Genomic DNA, 22,696 nt, shown 5'->3' with positions numbered 1-22,696 from the left:
CTCCAGGACCTTCAGCTGGAAGATGCGAACACATTTATACAAACAACAAGTAAAAAAACTGTAAGTTCGGCCGGGCCGAACTTTTAACCCTCCACCATTTGGTACAAATTTGGCAATTTCCAAAAAAAAAATCCGTTAAAAATTCTGTTAAAATCTTAAAAATTCCGCAATGCCTATACGATGACGTAGACCTGCATAGGCAACTTTTGTCATAAGTTATTACAATATTTAAATGCGAAACTTGAAGAAAAATCTGTTTATAATGTAGATAAAATCATCAAAATACCGAATATATGGGGGTACTGTTATATGGGGGCTATACGAAGACGTGGACCTGCACAGACAATTATCTGGCATGGGCTGAAGTATCCATTACGAACTTCACATGCGAAATTTGAAACAATCCCGGTAAATAATGTCGGTAAAATCATCAATATACCGAATATCGGGGGGTGCGGTATATGGGGGCTATACGAAGACGTGGACCTACATGATCCATTTTCTGTATTATGCTGCAGTATCTATTACTAACTTCAAATACCAAATTTGGAACGATTCCGCTAAATAATGTCGCTATAATCATCAAAATACCGAATATCGGGGGGTACCGTTATATGGAGGCTATATGAAGACCTGGACCTACATGGCTCATTTTTTAATATAGGATGTAGTATCTATTACGAACTTCAAATGCCAAATTTGAAACAATTCCGGTGAATAATGTCGCTAAAATCATCAAAATACCGAATATCGGGAGGTACCGTTATATGGGGGCTATATGATAACTTGGACCTACATGGCCCATTTACGAACTTAACCTGCCTACTGGCAAAATATACATGTGTGCAAAATTTGAGCCTTCCATCTCAATTTGTTCGAAAGATAGCGTGATTACAACAGACAGACGGACAGACAGACAGACAGACGGACAGACAGACAGACAGACACACAGACAGACAGACGGACATGGCAAAATCGTCTTAGAGTTTTACGCTGATCACCAATGTATATACTTTCTTGGGTCTGACATGAGTATTTCCAGGAGTTACAAACAGAATGACGAAATTAATATACCCTCCATAGTATGGACCTGTTTCTTTCACATGACAATAATTCCTCCAATGAGAACTCAAAATGCAAAATACATTGGGACTGCAATCCGTGAAATACCGACTATAAAGGACGCAAAAAAGTAGAGCGGATTCCTTCCAGAAATTTTTTCCAAACATTCAAGATACCTTTAATCGCTTTGGCAGGTCATGGATCATAACCCCAGACAACGGAACAACCCTATTTCAAGTATATTCTACATTTTAACCATATTTTTCGTACTAATTTTAGCTTATGTTGATAATTTAAAAAAAAAAAAACCATCCTTGCAAGAAATGATCGAGTTTTAGTATCACCATCGTATGATTTAAGGTATTTTCGGGGTCTTGGCCACTTTTTCCATTTTTTGGCCCTTATTTGAAATCTTTGTTTCTAAGGGGGAAGAAAACCTCTTCTCATAATTTATTTTTTTTATTTATTTTTCGGAAAAGGGACCATCTTAGTCTTGAGGCTACATTGGGTAAAAAACCCTGAGGTAGAAAACCATCTTACAGATAATTATCCACATAGGCATTTATTTAAGTATTGTCCCCACATTAGTATACCCCCAAGTTGTGTTGTCACAAAAGAAAATTTGGTATTCTATTGAATTTGTAACCCCCAAGAGAATATTGGTTGGGAACGTAGATTTGTGATGTACGTCTATATGAAATAAACTCCGAAATGTCAATCTGGGACTTATTCAGTCGGATATTGTGGCAGAAACATGAAAAAAATACGAAATTGGAAAGTAACACGAGACCGATCATTTCTTTAATCGTCATTGAATTACACTACGATGAAAAATGTGGACTTTATTGAATCTCTATCGCACAATTTAAATGACAAAAAATTTATGCCCAAAAGAGTATATTTTTGGCTATTCTGACAACATTCTACCTTCAAGTATAAGGTGAACAAAACTAAATACCAAGCAGTACGGGATATTAAACGTTGGAAATACAAATTCGAAATTATAGATCATTTGAATGAAAATATTAAGCTTTTTACAACAATAAAAATTGAGCTGAATTTTCACATTGGGCTATTATAGATGCTCTTTGTCATAAAGGTATTTAACACAAAAATTAATTTCAATTTAGTCATGGATTACAGCAAATTTTTTACAGCAAATGTTTTGAGGTCCTTACGAAGTTTGTCAAAAAATTGTACCATTTTTGTGAAATTAAAATTTTTTTTTCAGTTTTTTTCCGATTTTAGAATTTTTGCAATGAGATTGCTTTTTTCTGAGTTTTTTAGCGATTTTGAAAATATTGATTTTTTTCATAGCTTATTATCTTCTGAAATTATATTATTCGTATAATTCCACTTACCCAAGAAATACATAAAATCTATAAATAACAGTTTTGTACGTTGTCGCTTTATAGTCCCCAAAAAGACTACACATCATATTAGAATTAAAAAAAAAACACTACAAATGTACATTCGAAAATAGCAAGTCAAAATAGAAAAAAATCATGCAATATAAAACATTACTATTGTACATTTCAAAATGAATATTTTAAAATTTCACATTTTCACGAAATTTTTTGGATTTTATCCTTTTCTGTCAAGAGACAATTCCGAATTTGTCTGAATCATTAAAATCAGATAAGCGGTTCTTCAGTTATGATCGTAGTAACCAACACAGCTTTCTTTTATACAAATTGATATATTTAAATTAAAAAGTAGGCGTTGTTAGTTCCTTAGTCGCCAAATAAATACTTAAGGTTGGATGGGAAGTCAACAGTATCTCGTGTTATAATTTTCAAACCGATATCTTTATTATTTTGGCAAATATAAGGATTTTAGATACATCGAAATAGTGGGCGTGGGCCGGCCCGTACTTTTAGTCTTTAATGCGTATTTTTTAAAGCATAATAAATCACAGATCTGACTTATGTAAGCGGCACAATTTTCATTATAAGAAGATTTTTTTTTTCTTTTTTCAATTTTCTTTCTTTTTTGTATAAATTTTATAAAAGAAAGTATGTCTGTTACTACGCTTATAACTCAAGAACGGGTTGACGGATTTAAAGAATTCATACAATTTCGGATTGTATACAATACGATATTAAATGGCGATCTTTCATGCTTAAATTGACATCTAGCTTTCAATTCCAGGACCTACATTGTGCTTCAGCTGGAAAATGCGAACACATTTAAACAAACAAAAATGACGGACAAAGCGTTATGGGGCTCATTTCAAAACGTGGACCTACTTTTTTCATATGACAATAATCCGTCCCATGATAACTCAAAATGCTAAATTAATTGTGACATTGGCAGTAGAGCGAATTGGACATTTAGTATAAAATGGATTTCTTCCTAAACTTTCAAGATACCTTAAATCGCTCTTGCAGGTCATGATGTGGGTCATAACCCCAGGATAAGGGTACAATCCGATTTCAAATATATTTTACGTTTAAAGCTTATTTTTCATACCAATTTCGGCAAATGTTGGTAATTTGAGAAGCAGCCATCATAGCAAAGAATGATCACGTTTTGGTATAACCATCAACATGTTTAAGCAATTTTCGGGGTCCTGGCCACTTTTTAATTTTTTGGCTCTTATTTGGCATCTTTGTTTCTAAGGGGGTAGAAACCCTATTCGCATAAAATTTTTAATTTTCGGAGTAGGGCCCATCTTAGTCTTGACCACTTTCATCAATTGATTTGGCTAAAAAATAGTATTTAGGCTAGGGTAGAAAACCATCTTATTGATAATTGTCCACGTAGGCATTTATTTAAGTATAGTCCCCACATTATGTGTACCCCAAGTCCACTTTCCTAACCAATGAGTGATCAGGAAAAAAATTATATTCTATTGAATTTGTAACCTCCAAGAGAACATTGGTTCGGAAAGTATATTTGGGATGTACGTCTATATGAAATAAACTCCGAAATGTCAAATTGGGACTCATTCAGTCGGAAATTGTGGCAGACATATCAAAAAACCAGTAAAGAAAGTTTTAAAGTCGGGCGGGGCCGACTTTATGATACCCTACACCACTTTGCTAATTTAGTAGAGCTCCACATAACAATTAAAAGTTTTTATGGGAGAATTCAATCATACACGCTGTGATTATAATTATAATTTAAAGTTCAAAGGACTAAACATGCCGAAGCATTTGTATCTTTTAAATTCGGACTTGTATTGACCATTTGGTGCACAATTAATTTGAAATCGGATAAATATATATATGGGAGCTATATCCAAATCTGAACCGATCTCCAAATCTGAGCTGTATTTGATATATTTCCCTAAATATTGTTGTTGCAGAGTGCATATTACGGCGGCGGTGGACAAAAATAACAAATCGGATGAGCAATATATATGGGAGCTATAGCTATATCTGAACCGATTTCGATCAAATTTGGCATACATATTTTCAGGTCTAATTTGGTTGTATGTGCAAAATTCCATACAATTCGGGCTGATATTACACGTTTGGTGCACAATAAAAGGCAAATCGGACGAAGATATATATGGGAGCTATATCTAAATTTTGACCGATTATCTCCAATTTCAATAGGGTTCGTCCTTGGGCCAAACAAATGATCTGTGCAAAAGTTCATCTGGATCGGGCAATAAATGCGACCTGTACTTTGTTTACAAAAATACATGGACAGACGGACAGACGGACGGACAGACGGACGGACGGACAGACGGACGGACGGACATGCATAAATCGACTCAGAATGTGATTCTATGCAGATCATCAAAAGGAACTATGTGTCTACCTCGTTTCCTTCTTCCTGTTACAAACAAATGCACAAAGACATAATACCCTGACCACCTTGTGGTGTAGGGTATAAAAATCAGAATACTAGAAAGCAACACTGGACCGAACATTTGTTTAATAGTCATTGGAAAATGGAAATTATGGGGTCACCAACGCAAACGCACAAAAAAATAATTCTATTCTTACGGTAATGGGCGTAAATGATGTGGACAAAACTAAATACCACGCAGCACGGTATTCTAAACGTTGGAAATAAAAATTACAAATTACAGGTAATTTTAATAGAAAATGTTGCCAAACTCTTTACAATACCAAAAATTGAGCTGAGCTGGACATATATTATACTTTTGCCATGAATATTCTCCACTAATACACAAACGTTGTTTTTTTAAAGAACAATAATAAGATTAAGCCTGACAATTTTGCAACAACAAAATATTTTTAGAAATTGCTATGGAATCATTATTTATAATGAAAATTGTGTCACTTGCATATCTCAGCTCTGTGATTTATTATGCTTTACAAAATATACATTAAAGACTAAAAGTACGGGCCGCCAACGCGGACCGGGCCAGCTAATATATATATAAAAGAAAGTTGTGTCAGTTACTACGCTTATAACTTACAAGTACCGCCGGATTAATTTTAACGATTCATATTAGGAATTGTCTCCTGTCCGAAAAGGATAATATCCAAAAAATCGCATAAAAATGTTATATATTAACATTTTCATTTTGACTTTTGAAATGGACTATAGTAATGTTTTATTTTGCTTGATTTTTTCCATTTTGACTCACTTCTTTCTAATGTACATTTGTATTGTTTTTTATATTTTACTAGCTGGCCCGGTCCGCGTTGTCGGCCCGTAATTTTAGTCTTTAATGCTATTATATCATCCACCTTGTAAAGGTGGATTTCCATTTGTAACATCACTAAATGTTCGTCATAGACCCCATTAAATATGCATATATATTCATAATCAGCATGAAACTCTAAGTCGATTTGTCCGTCTGTATGTCTGTTTGTTTAAACTACGATATAGCCCACATTATTTGACGTATAGCGTCAAAATTTAGCTGAAAAATTTGTATTGTGTATAGGATGGTTGGTATTGAAAATGATCTATTGGTTCACGTTTTGGTATAGTCCCCATATAACGGTATCTCTCGAAATTCGGTATTTTGATGATTTTTGCTACATTTCTCCTCGGATTTGTCTAACACATATAACGATGCCTACCTATATTGGGTATGTTGATAATCCACACATTTACCCGTATAATTGTTTCAAATTTGGTATTGTAGAAGGTGACAATCCTTGAAGTATAAAATTGTCCACAGAGGTTCCCGTTTTGGTAAGGCCCCATATAACGGCCTCATTCACTTTATGGTTTTTTGATAAGTTAACTGCATTATCCAAACAGTCTTACTGGTATATGAAGTTTAAAGTGAAACACGCTTGAATTTAGATACTTTTATATAAAAATGTTTCCTTTACCCTCAGATGGATGATAGTAATTATTCTGCCCGGCCGAACTTAATTTATTTTACTTGTTTTTAAAGTAATATGAATTATTTGTCATTGAAATTGCGCGTTGGAGACCCCATAATTTCTATATCTTTTATCATAGTATAATTCAAAGACGATTAAACAAATGTCCGGTTCCTTAAATCATATGATGGTTATACAAAACGTGGTCAGTTTTTGCATGGATGGTTTCTTCCCAAATTACCAACATTTGCCGAAAATAGTATGAAAATATGGTTAAAATGTAAGATATACTGGAAATCGGGTTGTATTCTTATCCGGGGGTTATGGCTCATATCATGAACTGCAAAAGTGATTTAAGGTATCGTGAAAGTTTAGGAAGAATTTCTGAAAGAATAGAAATCCTTTTCCCTTTATATTCGGTATTTCACTGATTGCAGTCCCAATGAATTTTGCATATTGAGTTCTCATTGGACGGATTATTGTCATGTGATAGAAGTAGGTAGGTCCACGTGTTGAAATGAGCCCCATATCGTATTGTCGTTTATTTTTGTTTATTTAAATGTATTCGCATCTTCCAGCTGAAGCACGATGTAGATCCTGGAGTTGAAAGCTAAATGCCAATATCAGACATGAATGATCGCCATTTAACATCTTATTGCGTACTATTTCATTTTTGATATTATTCATTCAGAATTCAAAACAATAAAAAATGTACACTTCTATATAGTTTTTAAATTGAAAAAATTTCACGCCAAAAGGATTTTTTCTTTTATATTTTTATTGTCATATTTTACGCAATTTTTTTTGCAAGATTCCATCCCGAAGATGTATGATTTGTGAAAATCCGTCAAAACGTTCTTGAGTTATAAGCATAGTAACTAATAAACAAATTGAAAATAATCTTCAACTTGTTCGCTGGTTTTTTACAGCCAATAGTTAAAGGTCCTTACGAAGTTTGTTCCTTACTATTATTTTGAAATTTGATTCCATTGAAAAAATGTTCTCAGTTTTTCCCTATTTTAGAGTTTTTGCAGTGCAATATGCTCTTTTTTGATTTTTTAGCAATTTTGATTTGACCACGTTAAATTATTTTGACATCATCTATTCAGTTCCGCCACTCCATTATTTTCGTCGCTTTCTACTACCCAAAAAGACTACACATCATATTAGAATTAAAAAAAAAAACACTACAAATGTACATTCCGATATAGTAAGTCAAAATGGAAAAAAAAATCATGCAAAATAAAACATTACTATTGTACACTTCAAAAGTCAAAATGAAAATTTTAAAATTTCACATTTTTACGCGATTCTTTTTTGGATTTTATCCTTTTCTGCCAAGAGACAATTCCGAATTTGTGTAAATCGTTAAAATCAGATCAGCGGTTCTTGAGTAATATGCGTAGCAACTAACACAACTTCCTTATATATGTAGATAGATTAGAAGTATGCGTGGTCAGTTCCCTAGCGCCCAAATAAATTCCTAAGTTTGGAGGGAAAGTCAACAGTATCTCGTGTAATAATTTTCAAACCGATATCTTCATTATCTGGCAAATATAAAGATTTTAGATAAATCAAGATAGTGGGCGTAAAAGTAGGCGTGGTCAATATTTTTTTCTTTAAAAACCTAGCTCGGGGTATGACGAACGTTTGTACAAAAAACTATGCAAATCGATCCAGCCGTTTTTAACTGATTCCATTACCAACTAAAGGCCTGCACAAGACGAATTGTATGAATTATGATTTTTTCGACACACTGACTTTGTCTACTCAATCATGCGCTATGTATTTGATAAGCAATGACAACCAACAACATCCCCCATTTTGATTCATGTGTGCCATTGTCTAATAGTACGTTTATATATATGAGGGTTAACCCACTGGATTTGGATTTAAATTGTCATACCCATTACTTTTACTTCAAATAAATCCTCTCAAAGTAGGTTAACCCTACAAAAAGTTCTAACGTAAACATGGCATAAGGTTCGATCGTGGCATGTCTGACTCGAATATTTGCATGGTGTTCTCCATAAATGCAGGGTGTCAACGATGACATCGAACCGTGTCGTCGTCAAATTGTGTGTCATTTGTGTACGTGTGCTTAAATTGGGAGAGTGTGTGTGTGTTACTTTCGTGAGGTGAGGGTGTGTTTTTGTGTGTGCTGTAATTTTGAAGTAACAAACACCGCGTAAATATAAAATTGTGTTCAATAACAAAATGTGCATAGACATCAACAAATGAATAGAAAAAATTAAATATATATTGAACAATCCCAATTTATTGGTGATTATCATAAAATTTTGGTCATAAACAAGAGGTAAATATTGTTTGCCTATTTATACCCTACACCACAAGCTGGTCAGGGTATTATGTCTTTGTGCATTTGTTTGTAACAGGCAAAAGGAAACGAGATAGACCAATAGTTTCTTTTGATGATCTGCATAGAATCACGTTCTGAGTCGATTTATGCATGTCCGTTCGTCCGTCCGTATGTCCATGTATTTTTGTAAACAAAGTACAGTTCGCGTTTATTGTCCTATCCAGATGAAATTTTGCACAAATCATTTGTTTGGCCCAAGGACGAACCTTATTGAGATTGGAGATAATCGGTCAAAGTTTAGATATAGCTCCCATATATATCTTCGTCCGATTTTCTTTTTATTGTGCACAAAATGTGTAATTTCAGCCCGAATAGTATAAAATTTTGCACATACAACCAAATTAGGCCTGAAAATAAGTACGCCAAATTTTTCCGAGATCGGCTCAGATTTGGATATAGCTCCCATATAAAATTTCGACCGATTTTTGTTTTATTGTGCACCAAACGTCTAATATTTGTCCAAATGGGGAATTTGGCACTTACGACCAAATTGAGTCTAGAAGCTAGTATATCAAATTTGGTGAAGATCGGTTCAGATATGGCTATAGCTCCCATATATACTGTTCATCCGATTTGTTATATTTGTTACCCACAGCCGTAATATGCACTCCGTAACAACGGTATTCAGGGAAATATATCATACATATAGTGTTCTTTTAAAATTCAATAACAGAATATGCACAGAATTGAACAATGGAAGTATATAGTGTTGTTATGTGAATTACAGTAGCACTCATTCTCATTTACACCTCACTACCGGAGGCAAACATTTATGAAATTATAATCAAAATAAGATAACTTTTCAGGGGATTATTGCTTTTTAATAAGTTTTAACATTTTAGATTGTTTCGTCAATAACCGCGAAAATTTTGTGTTGACCAATTAGAAGTACCTTTAATATTTTGCTTTGCCTTCATCACGTGAGTGTCTTTTTCGTTGGCAATTGTTTCATAATTGTTGTTTTTTTTGATAGAACATTTTTGTATGACACACTATTTAACATTCCTTTTTTATTGATCATTACATGTTATGACGATGGGTTTGAGTGTGATCGACATGACGAGACATCGAGCATTTGGTTGGATGTCACGTACCGTTATGCATTTAATCAAACAGGGCATAACATGACGAGCGTTTTCTCTCCATGGCATAAATAGAGAAAATTGTCACATTTGCAGCCCTTTAGTATAAAGTACCCACAAGGAACTCTTTGTGTGGATTTTCAGACAATTCCGTTGAAAAATGTGGGTAAAATCATCAAAATACCGAATATCGGGGGGGGGGGGGGGTACCGTTATATGGGGGATATACGATATCGTGGACCTGTATAGACAATTCTCTCTCAGGGGGTAAAGTACTCACAAGGAACTACTTGTGTGGATTTGAAGACAATTCCGTTGAAAAATGTGGCTAACATCATCACAATACCGAATATCCGGGGGGTACAATTATATGGGGAATATACGATATGGACCTATATAGACAATTCTTTTTGAGGGGGTAAAATGCGCACAAGGGACTCCTTTTGTGGAATATCAGACAATTCCATTGAAAAATGTGGATGAAATCATCAAAATACCAAATATCGGGGGTACCGTTATATGGGGGCTATACGATATCGTGGACCGATATAGACAATTCTGTTTGAGGGGGTAAAATGCCCACAAGGGACTCCTTTTGTGGAATTTCAGACAATTCCATTGAAAAATGTGGATAAAATCATCAAAATACCAAATATCGGGGGTACCGTTATATGGGGGCTATACGATATCGTGGACCTATATAGACAATTCTATTTGAGGGGGTAAAATGCGCACAAGGAACTCCTTGTGTGGATTTTCAGACAATTCCGATAAAAATGTGGGTAAAATCATCAAAATACCGAATATCGGGGGTACCGTTATATGGGGGATATACGATATCGTTGACCCGTATAGACAATTCTCTCTCAGGGGGTAAAGTACTCACAAGGAACTACTTGTGTGGATTTTAAGACAATTCAATTGAAAAATGTGGCTAACATCATCAAAGTACCGAATATCGGGGGTACAGTTATATGGGGGATATACGATATCGTGGACCTATATAGACAATTCTATTTGAGAATTTTACGCTGATCAAGAATATATATACTTTGTTGGGTCTAAAATGATTATTTCGATGAGTTACAAACAGAATGACGAATTTGATATACCCTCCATACTTTTTTTGGTGGAGGGTATAAAATAGTGAAGTAATGCATGTTCCAAAGGTTGCACGGTATCATACCCTCCACTTTGGAAAGGGGGGTATATTAGCTTTGTCATTTCGTTTGTAACATTTCGTTGAAGACCCCATAAAGTACATATATTCATAATTAGCACAAAATTCTAAGTCGAATTGACGATGTCCGTCCGTCTGTCTATCTGTCAGTTGAAATCAAGATACAGCCCCATTATTTGACGTAGAGCGTCAAAATTTAACAGAACAATTTGTATTGTGTCTAGGATGGTTGGTATTGAAAATGATATATATCCGTCCACGTTTAGGTATAGTTCCCATATAAAGGTCCCCGCCGATATTGGGTATTTTGATTTATAATATTTTAGCCACACTTTTCGATGGAATTGTCTGAAATTCAACACAAGGAGTTCCTTGTGAGTACAATACCCTCTGAAAGAGAATTGTCTTTATAGGTACACAATATCGTATATCGCCCCATATATCGGCACCTTCCGATATTCGGTATTTTTAAATTTTTTTTGAAAATTTCCTAATTCGTTTCATATGGTTCGATATTCAAAGTTCGGTCCGGCCGAACTTACTGCTTTTTTACTATTTCTAATTATGAATATTGGAGAACATTTGTTTGAGAATATAGGGATTTGACGTGCCTTTTGCACCCTATTTATTTATTATTATACTATACTTTTGATAGCTTAATTTAACAAATTTACAATATAAGGATTCGAATATACGTGCTGGATGTTGATAAGTCTGAAGAGTAACATAAAAGATCGAAAACATGATACTAAACGACCAATTTTATTTATGTCTCTTTTTCGCTTTTCTGCAACGTCAGTCTTATGACTAAGAGGGAAATGTCATTTGATACAAAGAAAATATTTTTTTTTAAATAAAAAGAGAAAGAATCGTCCATTTGAAAATCTATGGAAATTGTAATTAACGGATCAGATTTGAATATAGCTCCTATACATAGTGTCGTCCCATTTCATAAGTAGTGCACAATACATAAGTAGTGCACTATACAATACAATACAAATGCGTAATATCCGTCCGAATCAAATCAATTTAGGTACACGCAGCCAGGTTCAGTCTAGAAGTATATCTGGCAATCGGTTCAGATTTCGATGCTCCCATATATATTTTCGATTTATATTTTATTGTGCGCCACATGTTTAATATGTATCCAATATGGATGGATTTCGACACAAACGAGTGAATGCAACCCTGAAGCAAGTACTTCTAATTTGGTGAAAATTGGTATTGATATAGTTATATCTCCCATATATATGATTCATCCGATTTGGGGTTTAAGTCCCTCACATTCGTAATCTGCACAAATATAATTCAAGAACATTTCTGACAAATCGGTATCGGTTCAGATTTGAATATTGATTCCATATATATCTTCATACAATTGCATATTTATTGTGAACCAAATATGTAATTTTAAGTCAAGTTGGCTGGATTTTGGCACATTCAACTGAATTTATCCTGGAGAAAATACGACACTTGTACATCTCTTTAGATATTTTTTAAGCGAAATGATGCATTATAGAGATCGTAACAGAGAGCAGACGGTGTGAGAGCTATTTTGATTGGGAGCGCTTTATTAGCGTTCGTACATAAGGTTAACCGAAAATACTTTTCTTAGTAAAAAAGTACCGTATATATGCAAAGACGTTTATATGTACAATTTTGAAAATCTTATGAGTTAAATATAGGGCAAAGAGCTACCGATCCATACCAATACATATTTAAAAATATTATTTTTCTATATGTTTTCTTTGTATAATAGGGTTATTTTTTGCACGTGGAAAAACCTGCACTTGGCGATGCGTTTATCATCATGTAGGTGACATCTGATGAAAAAACAGCCAAAATCAAATAAATAGACCCATCCATCTACTATCTATACCAAGAAACAGGAAAGCGATATCAAATATGAAACCGTTTCTATGCATGCTAAAAAACACCTCTATTTTTGGTGCGTTTTCGCACCCGTCGGCGTTAATGGGTTAATATACCCTCCATACTATATATGGTGGAGGGTATAAAATATTTGAGTACTAAAACTTTTTGCTGACGAAGTATCGAAAAATTGTACGAACATCAAAGCGAACGAAAACGTAAGCATTTTAGTGTAATTTTGCGTTCCACTATATTTTTCTTTTGACACGCATGTAAACACAAATGTCAAAATCATTCACTAATATGTATATTCAATTTGCGGCTATGCTATTATAAAATCTTTTTTGTTTATTTTGGAACTGTTTGCTTTGTTTGCACCTTTAATAACTTTTCAGGTATAATCTTAGTCTTATTGTGTATTCTAGTAGTTTTGTTTTCGCGGATTTGTTCTATAGAGTTGTTGCTTGGTTAGAATTGAATGTGGATTAAGTATTTTTGTTTTATGTGTCTTAATATATTTATGCAAATTCTCCTTGTTTTCCCGCTTATGTGGGTTATGATTATGCCTAAGTCCGGTCTATTTTGGTTTTCTTTCCCTGTAATCTGAATTGCCACCGGGAATTCAGAGAGGTTTGTTTTTCAACGTTGTATCGCTAGTTTATGTTCCCCTGATTCGTGTATTATAGAGTTTTAATATGTTGAATTTTTTTTAGTAGTATTTTGTTAGTTAAAGCGGCTATGGTGTTGGCACTACAATATATTAGTGCACTTGGGTGGCTATAATTGAGTTCCTCTGATATTTCCTGTGGTGGATGTGGTTGTTTATTATTGTTGTTATTGCGTTTTGTGTTTTTGAAGGGATTGGTTATGGGATATATGTTCTGTTTTCGGGGGTGATTCCATTGAACTTAATTTTCATCTCGTTAAAGCATTATATTGTTATGGACCATGTAGCTCCACGTTTTGGTATAGCCTCCATATAACGGTACCTCCCTATATTCGGTATTTTGACGATTTTAGGTACAATACTCACCGGAATTGTTTCAAATTTGGTATTTGAAGTTCGTAATGGATACTAAAGCCTATGACTGAAGATTATCTGTGCAGGTTCACGTCTTCGTATATCCCCCATAAAACGGTACCTCCCGATATTCGGTATTTTGATGATTTTAGCAACATTATTCATCGGAATAGTTTCAAAGTTGGTAGTTGAAGTTCGTAATGAATACTACAGCCTATGACAGGAGATTGTCTGTGCAGGTCCACGTCTTCGTGTAGCCGGTATTTTGATGATTTTAGCTACATTATTCACCGAATTTTTATATACTCCACCATAGTATAGAGGGTATATTCCGTTTGTAACACCTCGAAACATACATTTTTGACCGCACACAGTATACATGTTCTTGATCAGCATAAAATGTTATGTCGATTTAGCGATGTCCGTCCGTCTGTGGAAATCACTCTAGCTTCCAAAAGGAATGAAGCAGGTTGATACAATTTTACTGAAGTGTATATTATGCTTGCGGAACCTTCGGTTTAGAAAATGGGCCATGTAGGTGCACGTTTTGGTATAGGCCCATATAATTGTACCTCCCGAGATTCGGTATTTTGGTGATTTAAGCGACATCATTCACCGGAATGGTTTCAAATTTGGTATTTGAAGTTCGAAATGGATACTACAGACTACGATAGAAAATTGCCCGTGTAGGTCCACGACTTCGTAAAGCCCCCTTATTTAACGGCATCTCCCGATATTCGGTATTTTTATGGTTTTAGCGATATTATTCACCCGAATTGTTTCAAATTTGGTACTGGATGTTCGTAATGGATACTAAAGCCTAAGACTGAAAATTGTGTGTGCAGATTCACGTCTTCGTATAGCCCCCATATAATGGTACCTCCCGATATACGATATTTATTTAATTTTTGCCACATATTTCCACGGATTTGTCTAAAAATTGGTATTTTTGGTCATAATGGGTTATAAATCCGATGGCGAAACATTGAAAGTATAGTTCCACGTTTTGGTATAACCGCCATATAACGGTACCTCCCGATGTTCGGTATTTTGACTATTTATGCAACATTTTTTCACGGATTTTTTAAAAATTTGGTATTTGTAGTTCGAAATGAGTTCTAGCTCCGGTGGCGAAACATTGTATGTACAGGTCCACGTTTTTGTATAGTCCCCATATAACGGTACCTCCCGATAGTCCGTGTTTTGATGAGTTTTGCCACATGTTCTACGGATTTGTCTATAATTTAGTATTTGTAGTTCGTAATGGGTTCTAGTTTCTGTGGCGGAACATGGTATGTATAGTTTTCTTATGGCCCGCACATAATGGTACCTTCTATTCAGCATCTTGAAGATTTTTGCCACATTTGTCTAAATACTAGCATCTAGTCAGTCTAGTCTTGTGTTTTTATCAATCATATTTTGCAATTGTACATATAATTTTATTTATTTATTTTTTTGATAATTGCTCTCATTTGTTAGGGATGGCGCATATTTCATCGTAGTTCTGAGAGTGATTTGAATAGGTCAAAGAACCAACATTTTTGTGTGCTCAGAATGTTTTGTGTGAGGAATAAGGTATATATTTTCTAATTAAGTATATATTTTCTAATTAAGGGTCATGTGAACTTAGTATTGCATTGACACTTTGTGAAAGACGTATTTTTGTCGATTGTATATGAGAAGAGAAAGACATCCGAACGGTTTGGCTGTAGATTTAATTCTCAATCCGGCTCGAAGGACTAAATTTAAGAAAGCGAGAAAAGAATACAACTGCTTCGAGAGTTGACAATTGAAGAGGGAGATTGGATTATATTCTCACAACACTTAGTATGGGAGATATATTAAGTTTGTCATTCCGTTTGTAACACCTCGAAATATACGTTTTAAACCCCTCTTGATCAGCATAAATTTCTATGTCGATTTAGCGATGTCCGTCCATCTCTGGAAATCGCTGTAGCTTTCGAACGAAATAAAGTATATTAATAAAATTTTACTCAAATGTATTTTATGTCTGCAGGACTTTTGGTATTGAAAATGAGTCATGTAGGTCCACGTTTTGGTATAGCCTCCATATAATGGTGATTTATGGAATTTTGGTGATTTCAGCGACATTATTCGCCGGAAATGTTTCAAATTTGGTACTTGAAGTTCGTAATGGGTACTACAGCCTATGACATAAAATTGTCTGTGAAGGTTTAATTTAATTTTATCTATATTATTCACCGAATTTTTGTATTCAAGTTTCGCATTTGAGTATCGTAATGGTTTATAAAGTTACCTATGCAGGTCCACGTCGTCGTATAGACTCTAATATAACGGCTACTAAGATTTTAACAGACGGTTTTTATTTGTTTGAAAATTGCCAAAATCGTTCTAAATGGTGGAGGGTATTCAAAGATCGGCCCGGCCGAACTTACAGTTTTTTACTTGTTATTTAAATATATGTTTCTTAAATGCTACAAAAACTAATTTAATTGTAACTAATCGCAGCCACACAATTATATTTATTAGATTTTAGAGGGTCTCAGAATAGTGGTTACTCGCCGCTATCATGTGAATAGTGAAATTTTCTGAAGGCATCATTGGTCATCTTATGGCTGATATTTCTAACACAAAGTTTGATTGATTTATTAATATTACCATGCCGTGGAACCAGACTTTATTTCAGCTACTGTGTAATAATAATTTTCTTCACTTTGCCTCGCTCATCTTCCTTGAAGTTTTCTGCTCCTCCTGAATTATCATATTTCTTTGCTCCATACTTAGACGAATTATAATAATCAGGATCCACTCCAAAAATGTCTTTGCATTCTTGCAGCGATGCATCGATTAAATTTCTTTCTTTGTCCTCTGATGCTTCGACTTTTGCCGCCTTGAATTCCAATTTTCTATTTTGCGGCTCCAACTTAGCTCCCAGAACTTGGACTGGTTTTTCCAAGTCACGCCGTTGCTTCTCAGATTCTACTGCCATAGTATTTCTCATTCAAATTTATCGAGCAAGGACTGTACTAAATCTTCAAGCCCCAGTTTTGTATTATTAACTGTTTTCAGGCCATATTTCAATTGGAGTAGCTGTTTCGTCCAGTTGTGATTCAATATGACGCCATTCCTCTTTCTTGGCTTCATTAGATTCTGTAAAGGCTCTAAGTTTTTGCTCCGAGTTATGACTTTCCGGCGGGAACAAATTCATGTCTTCAAAGTTATAAGCAACAACAACACACCAGTCACATTTGCAGTCGTGGGAATAAAATAACCTATATCTGCTGGCTTTTTCGAGAATATCTCGATCATTTTCACACCTTTCAGCACACCATGGTCTGCGAGGGCCTCTGCTTTGTTCTCAACCCAAAGGTGGGAAATACATTCTGTGCACACTACTCAGCTTCCTCACCGGACTAAGGGAAAAGTACTCACGTTCAAAGCTCCAGGGTTCTGGTGTTTTTAAGCATTCCTCTATTTCCGCTTGTGCAGTATCTCCATTCAACTTGCATCTTAATGTTCTCGTCGCCATTAATTTATACGCTAACATAAGGCATTTATCCACTGCTACCGAACTTTCCTGGATTCTCTGAGGAATGTCCTTTTTAAAACTTTTCAAGGTTTGTTGTAAAACGTTAATGTTCACGTTACCACTTTTTTAAATTGTATCGCCAATGTTGTGCAGAAATAGTCTGCCTAGACTAAGAAACTTGCTTCTTGATCCATTTTTTCGGAATTCCTCTTGAATTTTATCTTAGACAATTTGATGTCCTGTTTTCAAAGTAATTATTTTTTTTATTGTAGTTGGGACCTTTCTTGTCCTTGTCTTGTTTCATTTCTACGCCCATGTTTTTTTTTTTGTTTTTTCCCCTATGGTTTTTTGTTTTCTTTTGCCCGATATAACTTTTTTATTTAAATCAGTACGTCGTATATTTTTAAAACGTCCCTAGGGTCTTACGTTTTTAATGAATCGACGGACATTTTTGGTAGAAATTCTCCTAATAGCTATTCTGCTTGTAGTGAGTTTGTTACCATTGGTGGGGGAAACTCCTACAATTTTCTCCTTTGTGCTTGCTTGTTCTTTTCACTTTATAAAAAGTGAAGGCTCGATTGACTAAATATAAAAAGGCGAGAAAGAACACAACCTTTTGGTTGAATTTTACACATATGACATTTTATGACTGCTGGAAAACTGATGTTTTGCGTCATATTGGAGGCAAAGTATCTGAATTCAATATTCGAGCGAGTTCCATTTTAAACTCTATGAAAGCGGGCACATTATACAGTTAACGTCACAAATTACCATAAACTGGGCGGTACCGTTATACCAGGACCTATTTGAAAAATACTCTGCAACCTGAGATATAATCTATTACAAAAGATAATTACCGAATTTTAAACAATTCCACATATCATGGTTAAAATAGTCAAAATACCTTATCAATTTCAATTATTCTGGAAACAAAGCTAAGTATTATGACAAATTTCATAGTTCTGTGTGAAATAATGTGGTCTGTATATATATTTCAATCGACAGACACACTATCAAAAGGGTAAAATAAACAAATGAAATTATGGTTGCGAAGCGCACTGGATTTAGCTAGTTTGTATATAAAACTTACCGTTGGGGTAGGTTGCTCATTTCCAACAAATTGGGTTTCATCCAAGGCCCCATAACTGACGGAACCATCACCAAGATGATCCTTTTCATCCTTTAACGACACTGAGGTTTTGGCAGGAATTAAGGCCCAAAGCGGAATCTCCTTGAAACTTGTTATCGTTAGGGAGACACATGTTATAAAAATAAAGGTAATAATGGTGAACACAGCTTTTACATGTCCTCCCAATCGGCGGCCAATCGCTGTTGCGTCCCAGTTAATACCTCCCATTGAATAACCCATAAAGCCACCAAGCCCAGCCATTATTGTAAATGTGGAAAGACCTTTTGCATGATCATCTGAAATGATAAAGATAGACTTTTAATACTCTCCATCGTGAGGAAAACAAATATTTGAAAACAACAAGTAAGAAGTTAATATTTCTGTAAAATATTTTAATCATTGTGGCTTCAATGTTGGGTATAGTCATGGGGGCATATATGCTGAAAATATATGCTAGATCAACCATAATTATTTGTGTAGTTTTCCAGATATCAACACGAAATTTTGAAACAGTATTGATTCATAACATAAACACTATCAGACCAAGAATTGAATGGAGAAATGTTGGAAAAAAAATCAAATCCTTGTAATTGTAGGTCTAAGCAATACCTATCCGAGTCTGATGGAAACTTTTTCCTAGGAAAAATTTACTATCCACTAACGGCAAATCTATTCTATCTAATCAAATTTAACAAACATTTAAAAAGACAACAGGCGAAGAAGATGGATAGAAACTTTCTTTTCGAATTTAGAGTTGGAACTTGTGGCGGATTGGAAGGACGATTTCTTTGGAAGATCATGAATTATGATCTGGTACTAATATAGCATGTTCACTTGAAAGACATGGCCCAATTCCAATTTTCCTGTGAAGTTGTTATTATTTACCGCATATAGCAGAAATCAAAACAGGGAGCTCTACTTTCTATTGCCGCATGGCTATTCGTACGCTGCTACATGATAGAATAATGACGTTCAATACTTATAGCCGAATTCAAGTTACGTACTTTTCTTTGAAGATTTAATTGCGGCTGCAATAAGTTCTGGGATTCCGATTAAAAGTCGGCTCTTCTAAACTTGGTAACACTTATATACAAGTCACAAATCCTCTGGAATTACTAAATTGTAGTCAATATAGTGGATCAGGTGGTTACATGGGGATTAGTTATTAATGTTTGCGGCAGTATTTTCTATTTACCAAGATCTGAAAATATTAAGCTACATCCACTTCGAAAATGTGACCAAGAGCTTAAAAATATATAATACTAGCTGGCCCGGTCCGCTTTGCCGGCCCGTAATTTTAGTCTTTAATGCTATTATATCATCCACCTTGGAAAGGAGGGTATATTAACTTTTCATTCCATTTGTAACATCACTAAATGTTCGTCATAGACCCCATTAAATATGCATATATATTCATAATCAGCATAAAACTCTAAGTCGATTTGTCCGTCTGTATGTCTGTTTGTTTAAATTACGATACAGCCCACATTATTTGACGTATAGCGTCAAAATTTAGCCGAAGAATTTTTATTGTGTATAGGATGGTTGGTATTGAAAATGATCTATCGGTTCACGTTTTGGTATAGTCCCCATATAACGGTATCTCTCGAAATTCGGTATTTTGATGATTTTTGCCACATTTCTTCTCGGATTTGTCTAACACATATAACGATACCTACCCATATTGGGTATGTTGATAATCCACACATTTACGCGTATAATTGTTTCAAATTTGGTATTTTAGAAGGTTTGATAGATGACAATCCTTGAAGTATAAAATTGTCCACAGAGGTTCCCGTTTTGGTTTGGCCCCATATAACGGCCTCATTCAAACAGTCTTACTGGTATATGAAGTTTAAAGTGAAACACGCTTGAATTTAGATACTTTTATATAAAAATGTTTCCTTTACCCTCAGATGGATGATAGTAATAATTCTGCCCGGCCGAACTTAATTTATTTTACTTGTTTTTAAAGTAATATGAATTATTTGTCATTGAAATTGCGCGTTGGAGACCCCATAATTTCCATATCTTTTATCATAGTATAATTAAAGACGATTAAACAAATGTCCGGTTCCTTAAATCATATGATGGTTATACAAACGTTTTTGCATGGATGGTTTCTTCCCAAATTACCAACATTTGCCGAAATTAGTATGAAAATATGGTTAAAATGTAAGATATACTTGAAATCGGGTTGTATCCTTATCCGGGGGTTATGGCTCATATCATGAACTGCAGAAGTGATTTAAGGTATCGTGAAAGTTTAGGAAGAATTTCTGAAAGAATAGAAATCCTTTTCCCTTTATATTCGGTATTTCACTGATTGCAGTCCCAATGAATTTTGCATATTGAGTTCTCATTGGACGGATCATTGTCATGTGATAGAAGTAGGTAGGTCCACGTGTTGAAATGAGCCCCATAACGTTTTGTCGGTTATTTTTGTTTATTTAAAAGTATTCGCATCTTCCAGCTGAAGCACGATGTAGATCCTGGAGATGAAAGCTAAATGCCAATTTCAGACATGAAAGATCGCCATTTAACATCTTATTGCGTACTATTTCATTTTTGATATTATTCATTCAGAATTCAAAACAATAAAAAATGTACACTTCTATATAGTTTTTAAATTGAAAAAATTTCACGCCAAAAGGATTTTTTCTTTTATATTTTTATTGTCATATTTTACGCAATTTTTTTGCAAGATTCCATCCCGAAGATGTATGATTTGTGAAAATCCGTCAAAACGTTCTTGAGTTATAAGCATAGTAACTAATAAACAAATTGAAAATAATCTTCAACTTGTTCGCTGGTTTTTTACAGCCAATAGTTAAAGGTCCTTACGAAGTTTGTTCCTTACTATTATTTTGAAATTTGATTCCATTGAAAAAATGTTCTCAGTTTTTCCCTATTTTAGAGTTTTTGCAGTGCAATATGCTCTTTTTTGATTTTTTAGCAATTTTGATTTGACCACGTTAAATTATTTTGACATCATCTATTCAGTTCCGCCACTCCATTATTTTCGTCGCTTTCTACTACCCAAAAACACTACACATCATATTAGAATTAAAAAAAAAAACACTACAAATGTATATTCCGAAATAGTAAGTCAAAATGGAAAAAAAATCATGCAAAATAAAATATTACTATTGTACACTTCAAAAGTCAAAATGAAAATTTTAAAATTTCACGTTTTTACGCGATTTTTTGGATTTTATCCTTTTCTGCCAAGAGACAATTCCGAATTTGTGTAAATCGTTAAAATCAGATCAGCGGTTCTTGAGTAATATGCGTAGTAACTAACACAACTTCCTTATATATGTAGATAGATTAGAAGTATGCATGGTCAGTTCCCTAGCGCCCAAATAAATTCCTAAGTTTGGAGGGAAAGCCAACAGTATCTCGTGTAATAATTTTCAAACCGATATCGTCATTATCTGGCAAATATAAAGATTTTAGATAAATCAAGTCAATATTTTCTTTAAAAACCTAACTCGGGGTATGACGAACGTTTGTACAAAAAATTATGCAAATCGGTCAAGCCGTTTTCAACTGATTCCATTACCAACAAACAACAATTAATTTTTATATATAGATTGAGGACCCATATTACTATTTAGGATGCCTTGGGTCAAACAGAAACTGTTTACGAGATGAAATTTTACCTTATGGAATCCCGAAATATCAAGTAGTATATCAAGAAGTATATCACGTTTTGAACTGGTATCGAAAAAAATACCAAACGGTAAACTTACCTCTAAAGAAATCAAATTGTCAAGTTATATGGATGGTACAGGAAAAGAAACTCTTTCTAATAATAATTAGTTAAAAATTATGCCTAAAATCGGTAATCGGTATGGGGCCTATGTCTAAATGTGGACCTATAATTACCATTTTCAATACACACTATCTTAGGCAAAATAAGGCTATTAGAAGAATTTCATATCAATTGCGGTTGAATCGTGTTTTCCTCTATCTGAGAACTAGAAATAGAATATTGGAAGAAACACTGCAGCTAAAACTTTCAAAATGTAACCCTTTATATAAAAATTAATATTTCTATCAAAATAAGTCGGGGTATATCCAAATTTATACGAAGTTTATTTTAGTTTAGGTCGTGAAACGGGACAGAAACTTTTCAGGAAATTAAGAGGAATATTGTATGTACGTTTTTTATTTTCACTTTTTGTGCAAA

At 34.3% G+C, this 22,696-nt stretch overlaps 1 protein-coding gene across 1 annotated transcript in view; it reads right to left on the bottom strand.

Moving 5' to 3' along the window:
- The window catches only part of LOC101890864 (proton-associated sugar transporter A), a 137,104-nt gene that overhangs the window by 49,573 nt on the left and 64,835 nt on the right, over positions 1 to 22,696 (bottom strand). The window contains exon 4 of the mRNA XM_059126939.1: positions 18,463 to 18,797. Within this exon, the coding sequence (XP_058982922.1) occupies positions 18,463 to 18,797 (335 nt within the window). The remainder of the gene's footprint in view (positions 1 to 18,462; positions 18,798 to 22,696) is intronic.

The sequence above is a fragment of the Musca domestica genome, unplaced genomic scaffold (genome assembly GCF_030504385.1).
Source record: "Musca domestica strain aabys unplaced genomic scaffold, Musca_domestica.polishedcontigs.V.1.1 4, whole genome shotgun sequence".
NCBI lineage: Eukaryota > Metazoa > Arthropoda > Insecta > Diptera > Muscidae > Musca > Musca domestica.
This window is presented reverse-complemented; position numbering and strand designations above follow the sequence as displayed.